General features: G+C 40.7%; 1 protein-coding gene across 1 annotated transcript in view; it reads left to right on the top strand.

Annotated features, from left to right (window-relative positions):
* Positions 1 to 649: 649 nt before the first annotated feature.
* Positions 650 to 15357, top strand: part of LOC130241963 (NLR family CARD domain-containing protein 3-like) — a 14736-nt gene continuing 28 nt past the window's right edge. Inside the window, exons 1-12 of the mRNA XM_056473970.1 lie at positions 650 to 857; positions 1029 to 1142; positions 1805 to 1915; positions 4307 to 4417; positions 5719 to 5778; positions 6300 to 8039; positions 8121 to 8285; positions 8359 to 8484; positions 8783 to 8938; positions 13946 to 14119; positions 14242 to 14415; positions 14524 to 15357. The exon at positions 14524 to 15357 is cut by the window's right edge and continues 28 nt beyond it. Of these exons, the coding sequence (XP_056329945.1) occupies positions 802 to 857; positions 1029 to 1142; positions 1805 to 1915; positions 4307 to 4417; positions 5719 to 5778; positions 6300 to 8039; positions 8121 to 8285; positions 8359 to 8484; positions 8783 to 8938; positions 13946 to 14119; positions 14242 to 14415; positions 14524 to 14689 (3153 nt within the window). The 5' untranslated portion in view covers positions 650 to 801 and the 3' untranslated portion in view covers positions 14690 to 15357. The remainder of the gene's footprint in view (positions 858 to 1028; positions 1143 to 1804; positions 1916 to 4306; positions 4418 to 5718; positions 5779 to 6299; positions 8040 to 8120; positions 8286 to 8358; positions 8485 to 8782; positions 8939 to 13945; positions 14120 to 14241; positions 14416 to 14523) is intronic.

Raw genomic sequence — 15357 nt, 5'->3', positions numbered from 1 at the left:
ATTCTTTAGACTATATAATCGTACAACCAAAATCTATTATCGTTCATCCATAATTGTTATGCAGTTCAAAACATAGCAAGTCATATCTCTCCGGTCCTTCCTTTGGGATGCTTTTCATGAACAGGCCCTCATGACAAACTAATTGAATAGCCCTGCTAATAGTATTTGCTCCATGCATTAAGAGTGCTGAATCACAGTGACAGTTTAACAGAATATTTAGCTCCACCTTTCAAACTGCAGGTAAATCATTGTTTGTTTCCAGACAGTGAGATAAATCTAGAAGATATGATGAGTTCAACTGCACAGACTGCAGTTTATTATTTTGCATTCAGCAGTTTGAATCGGTTTGGGTTAAAGAAAAACGACTAAAATACATCAGATTTCTGTCTTTGAAAGTGTACGTATACATATTTTTGTATAAATAAAGCATTAAATTAACTCTAAATTCCAATTCAGTGCATTAGGTCTGATTAAATAATGGCAAAAATGAATTTACTGCATTTAATCAGGCACTTATTCTACTGTACAAATCAAAGCCTTACAAAACCTGACTGCATGTGTACTACATAAATAAACCGGTACTTTTACTGACTAACCACAAACCTGTCAAACCAGATTCTATAGATTCGAGCTTTTTCCTTGTTGTTTTTCTTACTCGTTCTGCCGTTTTCAGCTCTGTTGTTTTACCTTCAAGAGAATAAAGACTCTTTGTTTTGTTTTTATTTCTCTCCGTATTTATTAGATTATGATGATCACAGATTTCAGACTGAATCTGTTCAACAGTTAGGAAACAGAAACATCATGAAGAATGCCGAAGACGACACTGATTATCACGACACTTCTCATGGCGAAAGAAGGTGAGAGAAAGATTTTTTCAAAACACTGATGTGAATACATTTGCATTTCTATACTCCTGCAGTTTTTGATATCGGGATGCTTTGCTTAAGTGAAAAATCAATGCAATTTCAGTTTTAACTAATACAGTTTACAAAAAAGAGGACTGAATGTATTTGAACTGTATCTGACAGCGTTCAGCAGAAGAGATCAAACTCACCTGTGCTCAGTGTTTTACCCATCAAGAGGCACAAATCAATGAAAACACCAGATCAGTTACAAAATGAAGATCCTCTGTTAAACCAAAGGTAAATACGGTTACTGTACCTTGTGTTTACATGTGGCTTAGCATAACTGTTGGCTATAAACAGAGTGTGAATTATACACTGACAATTAGCAGTGTCAAGTTTTTTTTTATTATTTTCGCAAAAATGCCTCAGTGAACCAAATGTATATATTTAATTCAATTACATCTAATTTATTAGTCAAACTTGTTATCCTGTTTTAAGTGTTTAGAGGGATATTGTGTGGTTCTCATTGACCTTTGTGATATTAAATAAACACATTAAGGGAAACATGTTTTGGGAACACTTACACTGTCTGTTGGTGCTCTAGATTTGCCATATTCAAACTGATGAATTAATATTTTTGGCGCAAACATGCATTCACAATGGGATGGACCATTACAGGGGTGGTCAAATGTATATTTAAGTTATCTATTATTTTAATTATTAATATAAATTAAGATAAAGTTCAGAGCGAACCATTTCTTAAATTTTAAAGGGCAGAGCCCCCATACATCTTGTTTAAATGTCGTTTCGGGGGATCAAGCGTTAATTAGCGGGGTCTGACCCCCCCAAACCCCCCTGTAATTCGCACCCTGGTTATAATATTATGTGGTAAAGTGATATACACATGATTAAGAAACACCTTAGTTTTATGAAATTATGATTTTTTTTTTCTTTTCCAGTTCAGAGGAGAGATCACAATCACCAGAGCCCAGTGTTTTGTCTATAAAAAGTGACAAATCAATGAAGATACCAATCCAGTTAAAAGATGGAGATTCTCCAGTGGATCAACGGTAAATAAAACTAATCGTGAAGTACAACTGTATGTAAACTAGCATTGTCAATATGAGGTTTTCACTGTAGTGTGACATTGTAACATTGACTACGTTTACTTGGACATCAATAGTCGAATTATTTGCCTTAATCTGAATAAGAAAATAATAAGATTAAGGTGTTTACATGAGCTGCTTTTTGTATGTTCCTTTAATGATCCTGTTTTACATGTTATAGCACATAATTCGATTAACGTCACCCCGCTATGCACATTTTCTCCAGAGTTTCGTGTAATTTAGGTGTTTAATTATTAATTTGTTGACTTTAACTGAAGTTTGGCACTTTCACTTTCATTCAGGAACATTTCATGCATGCCTCCTCTGACAAAATGAGGTATTGGATGCGAGTATGAACTGCTGGAAGAGTGTTGTTTTAACTGAATTTGATAATACCGCATGCCGTATGGGAAAAAACCTCCACATTTCTTGATGCAGGTGTCTGTGGTTCTTCACTGACTTGATAGGTGCAGAGCAGTGTCAAACAGTTGTGTGTGTATAAACTGTCCTGTTGCAAAATGTGGCAAAATCCTAATTAGTATACCTAATCCGTAATAGTTTGATTGCTGTGTTTACATGTCTGTACTGCACTTCAAGAGTTCACACTTAGCTGATGATTGATAATAAAGCTTGTTTGGCATGCTGTCCTGGGAGAGAGCCCTGAGCTCAGAATATTGTCAAGCCTAGGGCTCCCTACCGTTTGAAGGGTGAGAGGGGAGTTTGAGCTCAGGTAAGTCTCGAGAACTCCCCTGCTTGTAAATGTGTCAGGAATAGCTAAGAGATATTGCTGGCTAACAGTTTGACTTATAATGCCACTTAGGATTAGTCAATTTACTTATATTGTATGTCTTTGAACGGTGGGAGGAAACCGTGGAACCCAGGAAAACCCACACGAGCACGAGGAAAACATGCAAACTCTGACAAAAACACTGACTGGCAAGACGAAGATGAATGGAGTGGAAAACTCTGGTAATTTATAGTGAGTTAGTATTCATCGCGTTGGTGCAATATGTGAATCTGATGCGGGACCAGCCGTGATCAATCATAAGCATATGATCCTTTCAAAATAAGTTTATAAATAAACCACACTTCAACAATGCAACGGAAATCGACTCCACGTCTTGATTAACATTCTGTTTAGTTCAATTATGATTTTAGTTTTGGATTAAGGTCATTAAAAATCTCTGTTTACATGGTAGACACTTAATCAGAGTATTGTCTTAATCAGATTATTGGTGTCCATAAATGTACTCAGTGTAGTCCTTAATATAGCCTTAAGACTGCACTCTTATTTTTATGCATTATTATTATTATTATTATTATTATTATTATTATTATTATTATTATTATAGGTGGGCACAGGGGCGTAGCAACCGGGGGGGATCCGTCCCCCTCACTTTTAGAGACAAACCATTTAGAAACAGGTGATTAATAATTATATGAACGTATGATCTCATATAGCCGTCCCCCATACTTTTAAAATGTCCGCTACTCCCCTGGGTGGGCATAGATACATTTTTAAATCTAGATTAATCTCACTGTAATCTTGAAATTAATCTAGATTAAAATGGCTCATTTGAATTCTGCAAAAGGCATTCATAATATGTGTGCTACCCAAATAATAAATCTTTGAGAACGGGTTTCTCAAGCCAGCTTTATCCGATTAAGGTCACAACTGAACTAAACAGAAATGGAATTAAGACATGTGGAGTATGCATATATTGGTAGCATTAATGAAGTAAACACAGCAATCAAACTATTACCGTCATGTAGGACTTTTCGCCATATTTTCCGACAAGATCCACACATACGGCTGTCAGTAAAGAACCGCACAGACACATCGCGAAATGCGAAAGTTTTTTCTTTCCATTTGGCGTGTGTTAGTAAATTTCATAACACTCTCCCCAGTCCTTACTCCTTATTTGCGTCTAATACCCCAGTTTGTCACGGGGGCATGAATGAAATGTTCATGAGTGAAAGTGGTACTGCCGAACTGCAGTAAAAGTCACCCAAAATTACAGAAAACTCTTAACACGAAAGCACTTCATGTAAACACCTTAATTATATTATTGTCTATTAAGGCAAACATCTAGACGTCCATGTAAGCGTAGTCAGTAATGTCTTCGAAGCAAGTGAAAGACCCAGAAGGGTATCCTGCTGATTTGATTCAGAAGGGCACTTTTTTGTCAGACAACTTGCGTAGAATACGCAGACTAGAATAGACCCAGCTCCCAACCCAAATTGAGAATAGATTAACGGCAATATATATTTTTTTGGATCGCATTAACACAGCACGTTAACGCCAATAACGACCCACCACTAATTATTATGTGTCTTTTATTTTATTTATTACAGTTTATTGCAGAGATCGCAGTCACTGGATCCCAGTGTTTTGTCCTTGAAAAGTGACAAATCAATGAAGATACCAATCCAGTTAAAAGATGGAGATACTCCATTGGACCAAAGGTAAATAGTATTACTATGTTCCATGTCACATACTGTAGCATATATTATAGTTTTGAAAGAACAATAAAAAGAAACTATATGATGTTGTAGTTTTTGGAAATTATGTTTTTCTTAGATACTGATGGTACTTGATGGATCTGAGATTTAATTTCTCTTAAATACTGTAAAGTGAATAATGTTTTTAAGTTCTGAGCAGACATCACATTCACCTGATCCCTGAGTTTTGTCCTTGAAAAGTGAAAATTCAATGAAGAAACCAATTCAGTTAAAAGACTGTAGTTATGTTTACATACAAAGATGTGAATTAAACGTATGTGCAAAACAGGAACATCGCATAAAACATTTGCAAATAAAGCAGCGTTTCCATCCAACCAGTCAAAGAGAACAAAATCGTTACTTTTTGATGAACTGGCGCCAAATATCAAACGCAAAAACAAAATTTTCTATGGTAGAAGAAGCTGCGTGAATCTTTTCTTTATTTAATAATGACTTGCGCCTCAGAAGGCAGTATGCCAACATGCAATGAACGCGTGGTGGCGTTTGAAAGTGTCACATGCGGAGCACAGACATTCTTGATCTGGAGGTCATTAATAATATAATAACACTAATACTGAGATGGTCATGGCATTTTAGAATGACAAAAACAACATTTAAGATGTTTTACAATGTGGTCAGCCTGCTGGTTTGTCCATTCACACATATTTTTATCATCACATGATCTCTTATAACAAAAATCACATGATATTTTTTAATGCCATACTGGAATTTGTTCTGTAAAAGTGTTTCCATCGTAGTTTATGTGCATTATTTCTCATTGAATAAAAAGTTTATCCTATTTAGCATCTTAGTATTTCCAACAACTACTTTTTATGCGCATATCCAATATGCGAACAAATACAGGTGGATGGAAACATAGCTAGTGACGTACATCTACTTGGCTTACATTTAAGTTATCTTATTATATAGATGTGATAATTGTAACCCAAAAGTAATAAACACATTTTGCTTGTTAATCTTTAATTTATTTTCACTAACTGATTCTCTCAAACCACTTCAGACCAAAACTGCATGTTATCACTACCTAAACTCTCCACCTGTTGTTTACTTCTGTGCAGAAATCCACACAAAGCTCTCTTTGTTAAACACAGGTTTAACCACATACTCATTCAGGAAAAGAGTAGACAAAAAACAACAGGAACTCATAACACATCCTTCACTGGTTGTGATCGAAAAATCTAAGTTATTAAATGCATCTAGGAGATGTCGAGATAATGACAGTATAATCTGATTTTGTCTTTCAGTGCCTTACAGGAATCATATTCAACTGATCCCAGTACAGTTCAATTTCCAGTTGACCAGAGGTAAGGACTCATAGCACAGCAGTTCACCAGTTAGTGCTAATATAAACTAGAGAAATACGCCTTGAATCTGAGAGGGATATGGAGACTCACCTTGTCATACTGTAATCTGTGGAGGATGAGAGAGCAGATGGTTTGCTCTTGACTTTCAGAGTTTCAGCAATGGAGAACAGGGAACCTCTGATTTGCACACTAATCAGCGACAAGCTTCTCTCAATTTCCTTTGTTGAAAATGGAGAAATGACATTTCTTAAACTCCAGTAAAAACTACAACAAATGTATTTCAATAGTTATCTGAACAGATATAAATTTAGTCTGTTTAATATCTGTCTATGGCATTCATCGACCTCATAATTGTCAGAGTAATCTGAAAAACAAACTTACTGAGAAATTATACAGAGTCTGCCTTCATTATTTGAAATGAAATACCTGTATGTTGTGTGAATATAATTAAAGATTCAAGTTTACACATGACTTTGTATTTTGGTTTTAATTTTTGGTTATGTTTTTTTTTTCTTTTGTAGACACGGGCAGCAAACAAATGTTTCAGAGATTCAACAAGGACTAAAATCGTACATGAAAAAGAAGCATCAGTATGTTTTAGAAGGACTGGAAATACAAGGAAACCGAAAGCATCTAAATGAGATCTACACCGAGCTCTACATCATAGAAGGAGAAACTGAAGAGATCATTAATAAACACGAGTTTACTATGATGGAAAGAAGAGTGCAGACTGATGCAGTGGAAGCAAAACCAATTAAATGCAGAGATATCTTTAGACCTTTACCTGGACAAGACAACGCCATCAGAACTGTGCTGACGAAGGGAGTCGCTGGCATTGGAAAAACAGTCTCTGTGCAGAAGTTCATCCTGGACTGGGCTGAAGAGAAGGAGAATCAGGACGTCCAGCTCATATTTCCACTTCCTTTCAGAGAGATCAATCTGATGAAGAACAAAAACTTAAGTTTAGTTAGTCTTCTTCAGACCTTCTTTATGAGAGAGATAAGTTTACATCTGATTCAAAACTCTTCCATTATCTTCATCTTTGATGGTCTGGACGAGTGTCGTCTTCCTTTAAACTTTCACAACGAGACCCTACAGAATATGACCAAAGAGACATCAGTGGACGTGCTGCTGACGAACCTGATTATGGGGAATCTGCTTCCCTCTGCTCTCATCTGGATCACCTCCAGACCAGCAGCAGCAGATCTCATCCCCTCTGACTGTGTCCATCGAGTGACAGAGGTACGAGGCTTCAATGACCCTCAGAAGGAGGAATACTTCAGCAAGAGAATCAGTGATCATAGTCTGGCCAATACAATCATCTCACACCTCAAGTCCTCCAGGAGCCTCTACATCATGTGCCACATCCCGGTGTTCTGCTGGATCTCAGCCACTGTTCTGGAGAAGATGTTGAGTGAAGCAGAGACTGCAGAGATTCCCAAGACTCTCACTCAGATGTACACACACTTCCTGATGACCCAGATCAACATCAAAAACACAAAGTACAATGAAATTAACAAAGATAAAGAAATGATCTTCAAACTGGGGAAACTGGCGTATGAGCAGCTGGAAAGAGGCAATATAATCTTCTATGAGGAAGACCTGAGAGAGTGTGGCATTGATGTGGCAGAGGCTTCAGTTTACTCAGGATTGTGCACTCAGATCTTCAGAGAGGAGTTTGGCTTGTATCAGGGGAAAGTCTTCAGCTTTGTTCATCTCAGCATTCAGGAACATCTAGCGGCTCTATATGTGCACCTCTCCTTTCACAACAATGGTGAAAATGTGCTTGAAGCACATGAACATAGAGAACCAGTGACAATGTTGAGCATATACAAATGTGCTTTTAAAAAAGCCATACAGAGTAGGAATGGACATCTCGACCTTGTCTTTCGCTTCCTCATAGGACTTTCACTGGAGACAAATCACAGACTTCTAGAAGGTCTTTTGGTGAAAAAGACAGAGAGCATCCTGGAAACAGACACAACTGTTGAGTATCTCAGGGAAGAATTCAAAAACCAGTTTTGTCCAAATGATTGTCTCCTTCTGCTTCACTGTTTGCATGAACTCAATGATCATTCAATGATTGATGAAATCAAAGCCTGTGAAAAGCAAAACATGACACCAGATTACTGGCGAGCTTTGGTGTGTATTTTAATGACATCCAATGAACAGTCTGAGGAGTTTAGACTTCAAGAATATGGAAGTTTAGAGGAGAGCTTACAATGGCTGCATCCTGTGATCAAGTTACACACAAAGGCTTGGTAAGCACTTTTTTAAATATTATAGAATAAATGTTTGCATGCATATATACTGCATCTTTATTGATTTCCCTTATATTTTAGGTTGAATGACTGTAATATAACAGATGTAGGTTGTGCACTACTGACTACAGTTCTTACATCACTGTCCAATGTGAGAGAGCTGGACCTGAGCCACAACAATCTGCAGGACTCGGGAGTAGAAATACTCTGTGTCGGAGTTAACAGATCAGCTCACGGAACAGCACTGTATGCTTTCATTACTGTGTACTTAGCATATTATACTGTGCTTGCATGATTTAATTAATTGTTTCTTTATCAGAGTGAAGGAAGGAGAAAAAATAATGCTCAACAAAGCACCATCCTGTGGTTCACACAGCCTGCATAAACATGAGAATAAAGAAACAATACATTCTCATCACAAAACTGATGGACTGGAATCTCTGAAGTAAGTTCTGCAAGACATGTTGGTCATAAGAGTTAAGTGAATATCACATACATTTAAACGCATTAGTAGATAAAGATGAGCGATCTTTGCCACAGCTTTAATCAGCAGCTTTCTTCTTTCAAGAGGGGCTTGGCATGACAACTCGTCTTTTGGAAAACCTCTCTTATTCAACAAATTATATTTATATTATAAATCCTTTCCAAATTCCTCTTTCTAATTTCCTATTTTTGTGCATCAGATGTAATTTAAAGGAAATAATATTACCTTATATTACATATTAAATTCTTTCTCATATCAGAATAAAGCAAACTGAAAGAAAGATGCACGGCAAAGTTTCAGCACCAACATGTGGTTCACACAGCCCACATAAACATGGGAACCAAGAAACTCTCTTACATCTGCATCACAGAACTGCAGGACTACAGGATGAGGAGTGCAGCCTAGAATCTCTAAAGTAAGTGCTCTGTGGCCAATAAGTGAGTATTGTCGAGTATGGTTGGCCATATTTGAAATTGGTCCTCTGCTTTTAACCCATTCAAGTGCACACACACACACACACACACACACACACACACACACGAGTGAGTAGTAAGATCACACACACACACACACACACGCACACGCACACAGTGAGCTTACACCTGGAGAAGTGGGCATCTATTACGTACAGCGCAGAGAGAATAGATTTAACTGCGAGTTTAGTCTTCCTTTCTTCATCATACGTGAAAAACCGTGTCAATAGTACATCATAACTCATGTAATTCTTATAGTGTTATGGGAAGCAGACGGACAAGGAAGGTGAGTGAATTATTAACAATGTTTATTTGCAACACATGAGCACATAAGGAGAATGGAGGAGAAGTGAGTGGAGTCCGGTTGTGCGGATGATCCTTGGTGGCAGGCTGGATGACTGATACTGAGGGAGACCGAATGCACACACCAGAGGGCTTGCGGGGAAGACAGACTGATGACAAACACAAGGCAGACAGGACACCGGGAACACTGGACAAACTAGGAGAGACAGAGAGCAGATAAGTACAATATACTGAGATCGAATGTTAGTGATTACCAGGAGGTGTTCACTCAGAGTCCGCTTCGTAGGAATGAGACCGGACACTGAGTGAAGTGAGGTGTGTGCTTATATAGTGACTATAAGTGATTGGGTGCAGCTGTGTGTGGTTAATACTCAGGTGATGGTGATCTTTGCGTGATGCTGGTGGAAGAGCCTGGCCAATCCGTGACATTACCCCCCTCCCCAGGGCCCGCTCCTGAGGGCCTATACCTCCGACGCCGTGGTGGTCTACCACGTCCACGAGGTGCTGGAAACTCGGGGTGATTGGAGTGGAACTCTTCCATAAGTGCAGGATCTAATATATCTGATCTGGGGACCCAAGATCTCTCCTCCGGACCGTATCCCTCCCAGTCGACAAGATATTCCAGCTGACCACCACGACGTCGGGACCGTAGAAGGTCCTTGATCTTGTAGATGGATCCGACTTCCGACATCAGTGGGGGAGGAGGTTCCTCTTCATGGCCAGGCTCTGTGGAGGGAATCAGAGGGTCGTGAAAGGGTTTGAGGAGTGAAACGTGGAATGTGGGGTGGATCCTATATTGTGGTGGTAACTGTAACTTAAACGTGACGGGGTTGACCTGCTCCAGGATGGTGAAGGGACCAACAAATCTGGGACTAAGTTTTCGGGAGGGCAGTCGCAAGCGGATGTCTCTGGTGGAGAGCCAAACTTTCTGCCCCGGCGCATAGCTTGGACCTGGGATCCTCCTCTTGTCGGAGACCTCCTTGGCTCTGCGAACTGCCCTCTGGAGATGGTGATGAGCATCGTCCCAGACCCTCTCGCTCTCCCGGAACCAGTAATCCACTGCGGGGACATCAGAAGGTTCGCCATCCCAGGGAAATAGTGGAGGTTGGAAGCCCAGAATACACTGGAATGGCGTAAGTCCGGTGGTAGGTTGCCGCAGGGAATTCTGGGCGTATTCCGCCCAGCCCAGAAACTGGCTCCAGGAGTTTTGATGACCATGACAGAATGTTCTGAGGAACCGCCCCACTTCTTGGATCTTCCTCTCTGTCTGGCCGTTGGTCTGTGGATGATAGCCAGACGAGAGGCTGACGGTCACACCTAGGAGTCTGAAGAAGGCTTTCCATAGTCTGGAGATGAACTGGGGTCCTCGGTCCGAGACTATGTCTTCAGGTAACCCAAAGCATCGGAAGACATGGTTGAATAGGGTTTCGGCGGTTTCTAGGGCTGTGGGCAGACCCTTCAAGGGAATCAGACGGCAGAATTTGGAAAAACGGTCGACAATGACTAAAATGCAGGTATTACCTGCAGGTAGATGGCGAGGACTCTTTGACATAGCGCACTCTCTACAGCCTTGAACGTATCTCCTCACATCCCTCGCCATGTGCGGCCACCAAAAGCGTTGGGATAGCAACGAGAGGGTGTTGTTGGTCCCGGGATGCCCTGTGCCCAAAGATGTATGGGTGGAATGAATCAGATCTACCCGTTGGTTTTCAGGAATGAAGCGACGATTGGGGGGACAGCCCGGCGGAGTCCTGGATTCGGGAGTGGCGATGACGGTAGGAGCGGACCAGGTGATTGGGGTCTCCATGATTTCCGGCTGATCATATATACGGGAAAGTGCGTCCGCTCGGATGTTCTTTGACCCAGGTCGGTAAGATATGGAGAATTGGAATCGGGAGAAGAACAGGGACCATCGGGCCTGACGAGGACAGAGTCTTTTGGCTTCCTTGAGGTACTGGAGATTCTTATGGTCTGTAATCACCTGGAAAGGATGTTTGGCTCCCTCCAGCCAGTGTCGCCATTCTTCCAGGGCAAGCTTGATAGCCAATAGCTCTCGGTTTCCGATGTCATAGTTTCTCTCCGCCGGGCTGAGCTTCCTCGAGAAATAGGCGCATGGATGGAGTAATGATGGTGTACCTTGATGTTGAGACAGGATGGCTCCCACTCCAGTTGTCGAGGCATCTACCTCGACCACGAACGGGATTTCAGGATCGGGGTGAGTCAGGAGTGGAGCTTGAGTGAAGGATTGTTTGAGGGTTTGGAAGGCTGCATCGGCTTCGGGAGGCCAGGAGAGTTTCTTGGGGTGGTTTTTGAGTAGGTTGGTCAGCGGAGCGGTAATGAGACTGTAGTTGTGGATGAATCGTCTATAGAAATTGGCAAATCCTAGAAATCGCTGGAGTTCTTCAATGGTTGTTGGTTTTGGCCAGGAGACAACGGCAGTCACCTTCCCCTCGTCCATGCGAACCCCTTTCTGATCAATAATGTACCCCAAGAACTGAACAGACGGTAGGTGGAAGGAGCATTTTTCAGCCTTGAGGTACAATTGATGGTCTCTGAGGGTTCGTAGGACCTCCGCAACGTGGTGGCGGTGTTCGGCCTCACTCCGGGAGTAAATCAGGATGTCATCAATATAGACTATGACGGAGATATGGAGGAACTCCCGGAGGACTTCGTGAATGAAGTTCTGGAATACGGAGGGGGCGTTGACCAGACCATAGGGCATGACCAGGTATTCGTAGTGTCCTGTAGGGGTCACAAACGCCGTCTTCCACTCGTCCCCCTCACGTATTCTGACCAGATTGTAGGCGCTGCGGAGGTCCAACTTCGTGAAAATCTTGGCGGATCGTAGTTGTTCCAGGGCCGCAGGGACGAGAGGAAGGGGATACCAGAACTTAATTGTTCCTTGATTCAGAACTCGGTAATCGATGCAAGGACGCAGCCCTCCATCCTTCTTGGCCACAAAGAAAAAGCTTGAGGCAGCGGGTGACGTGGACTGGCGGATATACCCCTGACTCAGTGCTTCCTGAATATACTCCTCCATGGCCTTATTTTCCGGAAGGGACAACGGGTAGATCCTACCTTTGGGCATAGGAGCGTCTGGCAGCAGGTCTATGGCGCAGTCCCATGGCCGATGTGGAGGTAGCTGGGAAGCTCTCTTGGGGCAAAAAACGTCTTCAAATGCGGAGTAGATCTTTGGGATTTGAATGGATCGTTTATTGACTGGGCTTTCGACAGACGTGACATAGATGGTAAGTGGTTTCTGAAGTTGAACAGGTAGGTCGGGAAAACATCTGGTTTTGCAGTCTTCACCCCATTTCTTTATTTCTCCTGTGCCCCAAGAGAGGATGGGATTGTGCTTCACCAGCCACGGGCGCCCTAAAATGATGTCCATGGATGCACCCTCCAGAACCAGAAATTGGATCTCCTCCTTGTGGAGCAATCCCACTTGGAGATAGATAGGCTCACATTTGCGATGGATACGTGCCTGGGAATGGATTGCGTTGATTATGGGTTGGATCTGGTAGACGTGCGTCGAGGCTTCGGTGTTAAGATGGAGCTGGCGACAGAGGGCGTACGAGATGAAATTTCCAGCTGACCCGGAGTCGATGAGGGCCGTGACTGAAACAGATATAGAAGGGGTAGTTAACTGGACATTGGTGGTGAGAGGATGCATTTTTTCAATGGGAGAACTGAATACACTCACCAAAGGACGTGCTGGACGAATGGGACAGTCCAGCCTGACATGTCCTTCGGCACCACAGTACATACATAGACCCCGGGTCAGCCTCCTCTGTCGCTCAGTGATGGTGAGTCTACCAGATTCCACGATCATTGGTTCAGGTTCTGGAGGGACTGCTGGCTCTGGCGAACGGAATATATATATATATATATATTCTTTTGATTGTTAGTAATTGGGTAAATTTTACAGTGTGCGTGTACATTTTGCAAATTAATAATTACAATTGTGCAAAACTATAGCACAATTGTAATTGTTAATTTAGTGTGCTTGTGAATTTTACAGTTTTACTGGCAACCAAACTCGCCAGTAATACTGTACATTTTACTGCAATTTTTTTAGTGTAGAGGCAAAAGCAGCACACTATCCTTTTTTTATCCCATTGACTTACATTCAGAAGCATGCGGCACACTGGAAACGCAAGCTTGTGTGAAAAGTATTACATGCCGATGCGTAGCAAAGCTTGCTGAACTCTGACCTGCATAAAGGCATAACATGACTGCGTGAGTCCAATAGAGGATCAAAACGTGACCTCTCATACAGAAATGTAAAATATGGAGCAATAGCTCACTTTTTAAAAATCTAATCATCTTGTTTAATGCATCCCTTTTCGCAGCGCCCTAAGAGAATTCTGCAAGCTCAACTCAAGTGTGACCGCAACCTAAGTTTATACAACTGACTTTGCATTGGTTCATCTCTAAGCTGAACGTTACTGTCAACATTATTGCCTCTGATCCTGCTCAATTTTAAAAATGTCTGAATGCAAGTTTCCTGTTGCATGAAGTCATTTTGATCCTTGATAATACATTTTAGAAGTAAATGACTAGTAATTTTTGTGTTGTGGGGGATTACTTTACAAATGAAAGTCAAGCAGATAAAGCGTATTGACTGTTACCTCTTCTCTCTGCAGTCTGAGGGCTTGTGGAATAACAAAAGCAGGCTGTGATTACCTGGGCAAAGCTCTGAGTTTAAACCCTTCCCATCTGAAAGTGCTAGACCTGAGCTGGAACACCATTGGAGACTCAGGATTGAAACACCTTTGTGCTGCTCTGGAGAAAGATCACAGTGCACTAGAAATAATGATGTAAGTAATACGTAAAAATTACAATTTAATCTTAAGATTTAGGTTATCAACCAACCGGCCATCAATATAAAACATGCAATTATATTGAAAAGGACTGACATTGTAAATGGCTTTACTCTCAGATTGGCCAAATGTGGATTGACAGAGGAAAGTTGCGCTGCTCTGGCTTCAGCTCTCAGTTTAAAGTCCTCCAGTCTGACAGATCTGGATCTGAGTATTAATGATCTACAAGACTCAGGCGTGAAGACGCTCTGTGTGGGACTGCAGAATCCTCACTGTAAACTACAGCAGCTGAGGTAAAGATCTGGAAATGTCTAGAACAGTCTCAGCAGATTAATTAAAATCACATTTAAATAAGAGTTTAAATAAGACTCTACTGACCTGCGTTCACTTCTTTTCTTCAGGTTGTCCAACTGTAAAGTAACTCATGAAGGAGTGACAGCCCTGACTGTAGCTCTGAAATCAAGTCCATCACAACTGAAAGAGCTCGATCTTCTTGAGAACAATCTGGAAGAGTCAGACTTGAACATGATTTACATGATAATGGACAAATCATCAGATAATGAATAGAAAATTCTAGCAACTTTAGAAAACAACACTTTGTGTGCATAAAACAGAGAAACACACTGTTTAATGAAAAACATTAAAAGATCTTCATTAAAAATATAAACATAAGCTATACAAACAAATAGTGTGAAAAATGAATGTACTCTACTATGATTGTAATGCTAAGATGAAAATACAAAAAGCAAGTCAAGTCAAAGCTGGCAATGAGGCTTATTAGGAAAAAAACTGTCTTTACAGTTATTAAAAAGTGTGTGCACAAATAAAAGCACATAATTCAAAACTAGACTGTACTACAGTATATGTAAAGTGCAAAACCAGCTTACTCACGTGTGTTTGCTCCTGTTGTTCAGTGCAGAGTTTCTCCATTTGTTTAAATGATATCACTGTACTTGCTTAACAGGAGACATCAATCTGTCATTTTTACATGCTGTGAATTTTTTTTATTATCTGTATTATCTTTTGATACATGATATTTTACTTTTCATATTTAAATAAATCTGTGGTGTAAGTCCAAGTGTCACTACAAATAGCAAAACTAGCAAAACTATATAAAATAGTCATCCTCAGTTAACTGAAAAGTGATAATGCAAGAGAAATAATTACCTGATGATGTGTAGGTGAAAATGATTCTGAATTACTTTAGCCATGTTGTAGGATGTATAAAGAAAACT

The sequence above is a fragment of the Danio aesculapii genome, chromosome 15 (assembly GCF_903798145.1).
Source record: "Danio aesculapii chromosome 15, fDanAes4.1, whole genome shotgun sequence".
In the NCBI taxonomy this organism is placed as follows: domain Eukaryota; kingdom Metazoa; phylum Chordata; class Actinopteri; order Cypriniformes; family Danionidae; genus Danio; species Danio aesculapii.
Note: the sequence above shows the minus strand (reverse complement) of the source record. Positions and strands in the feature narration are given on the sequence as shown.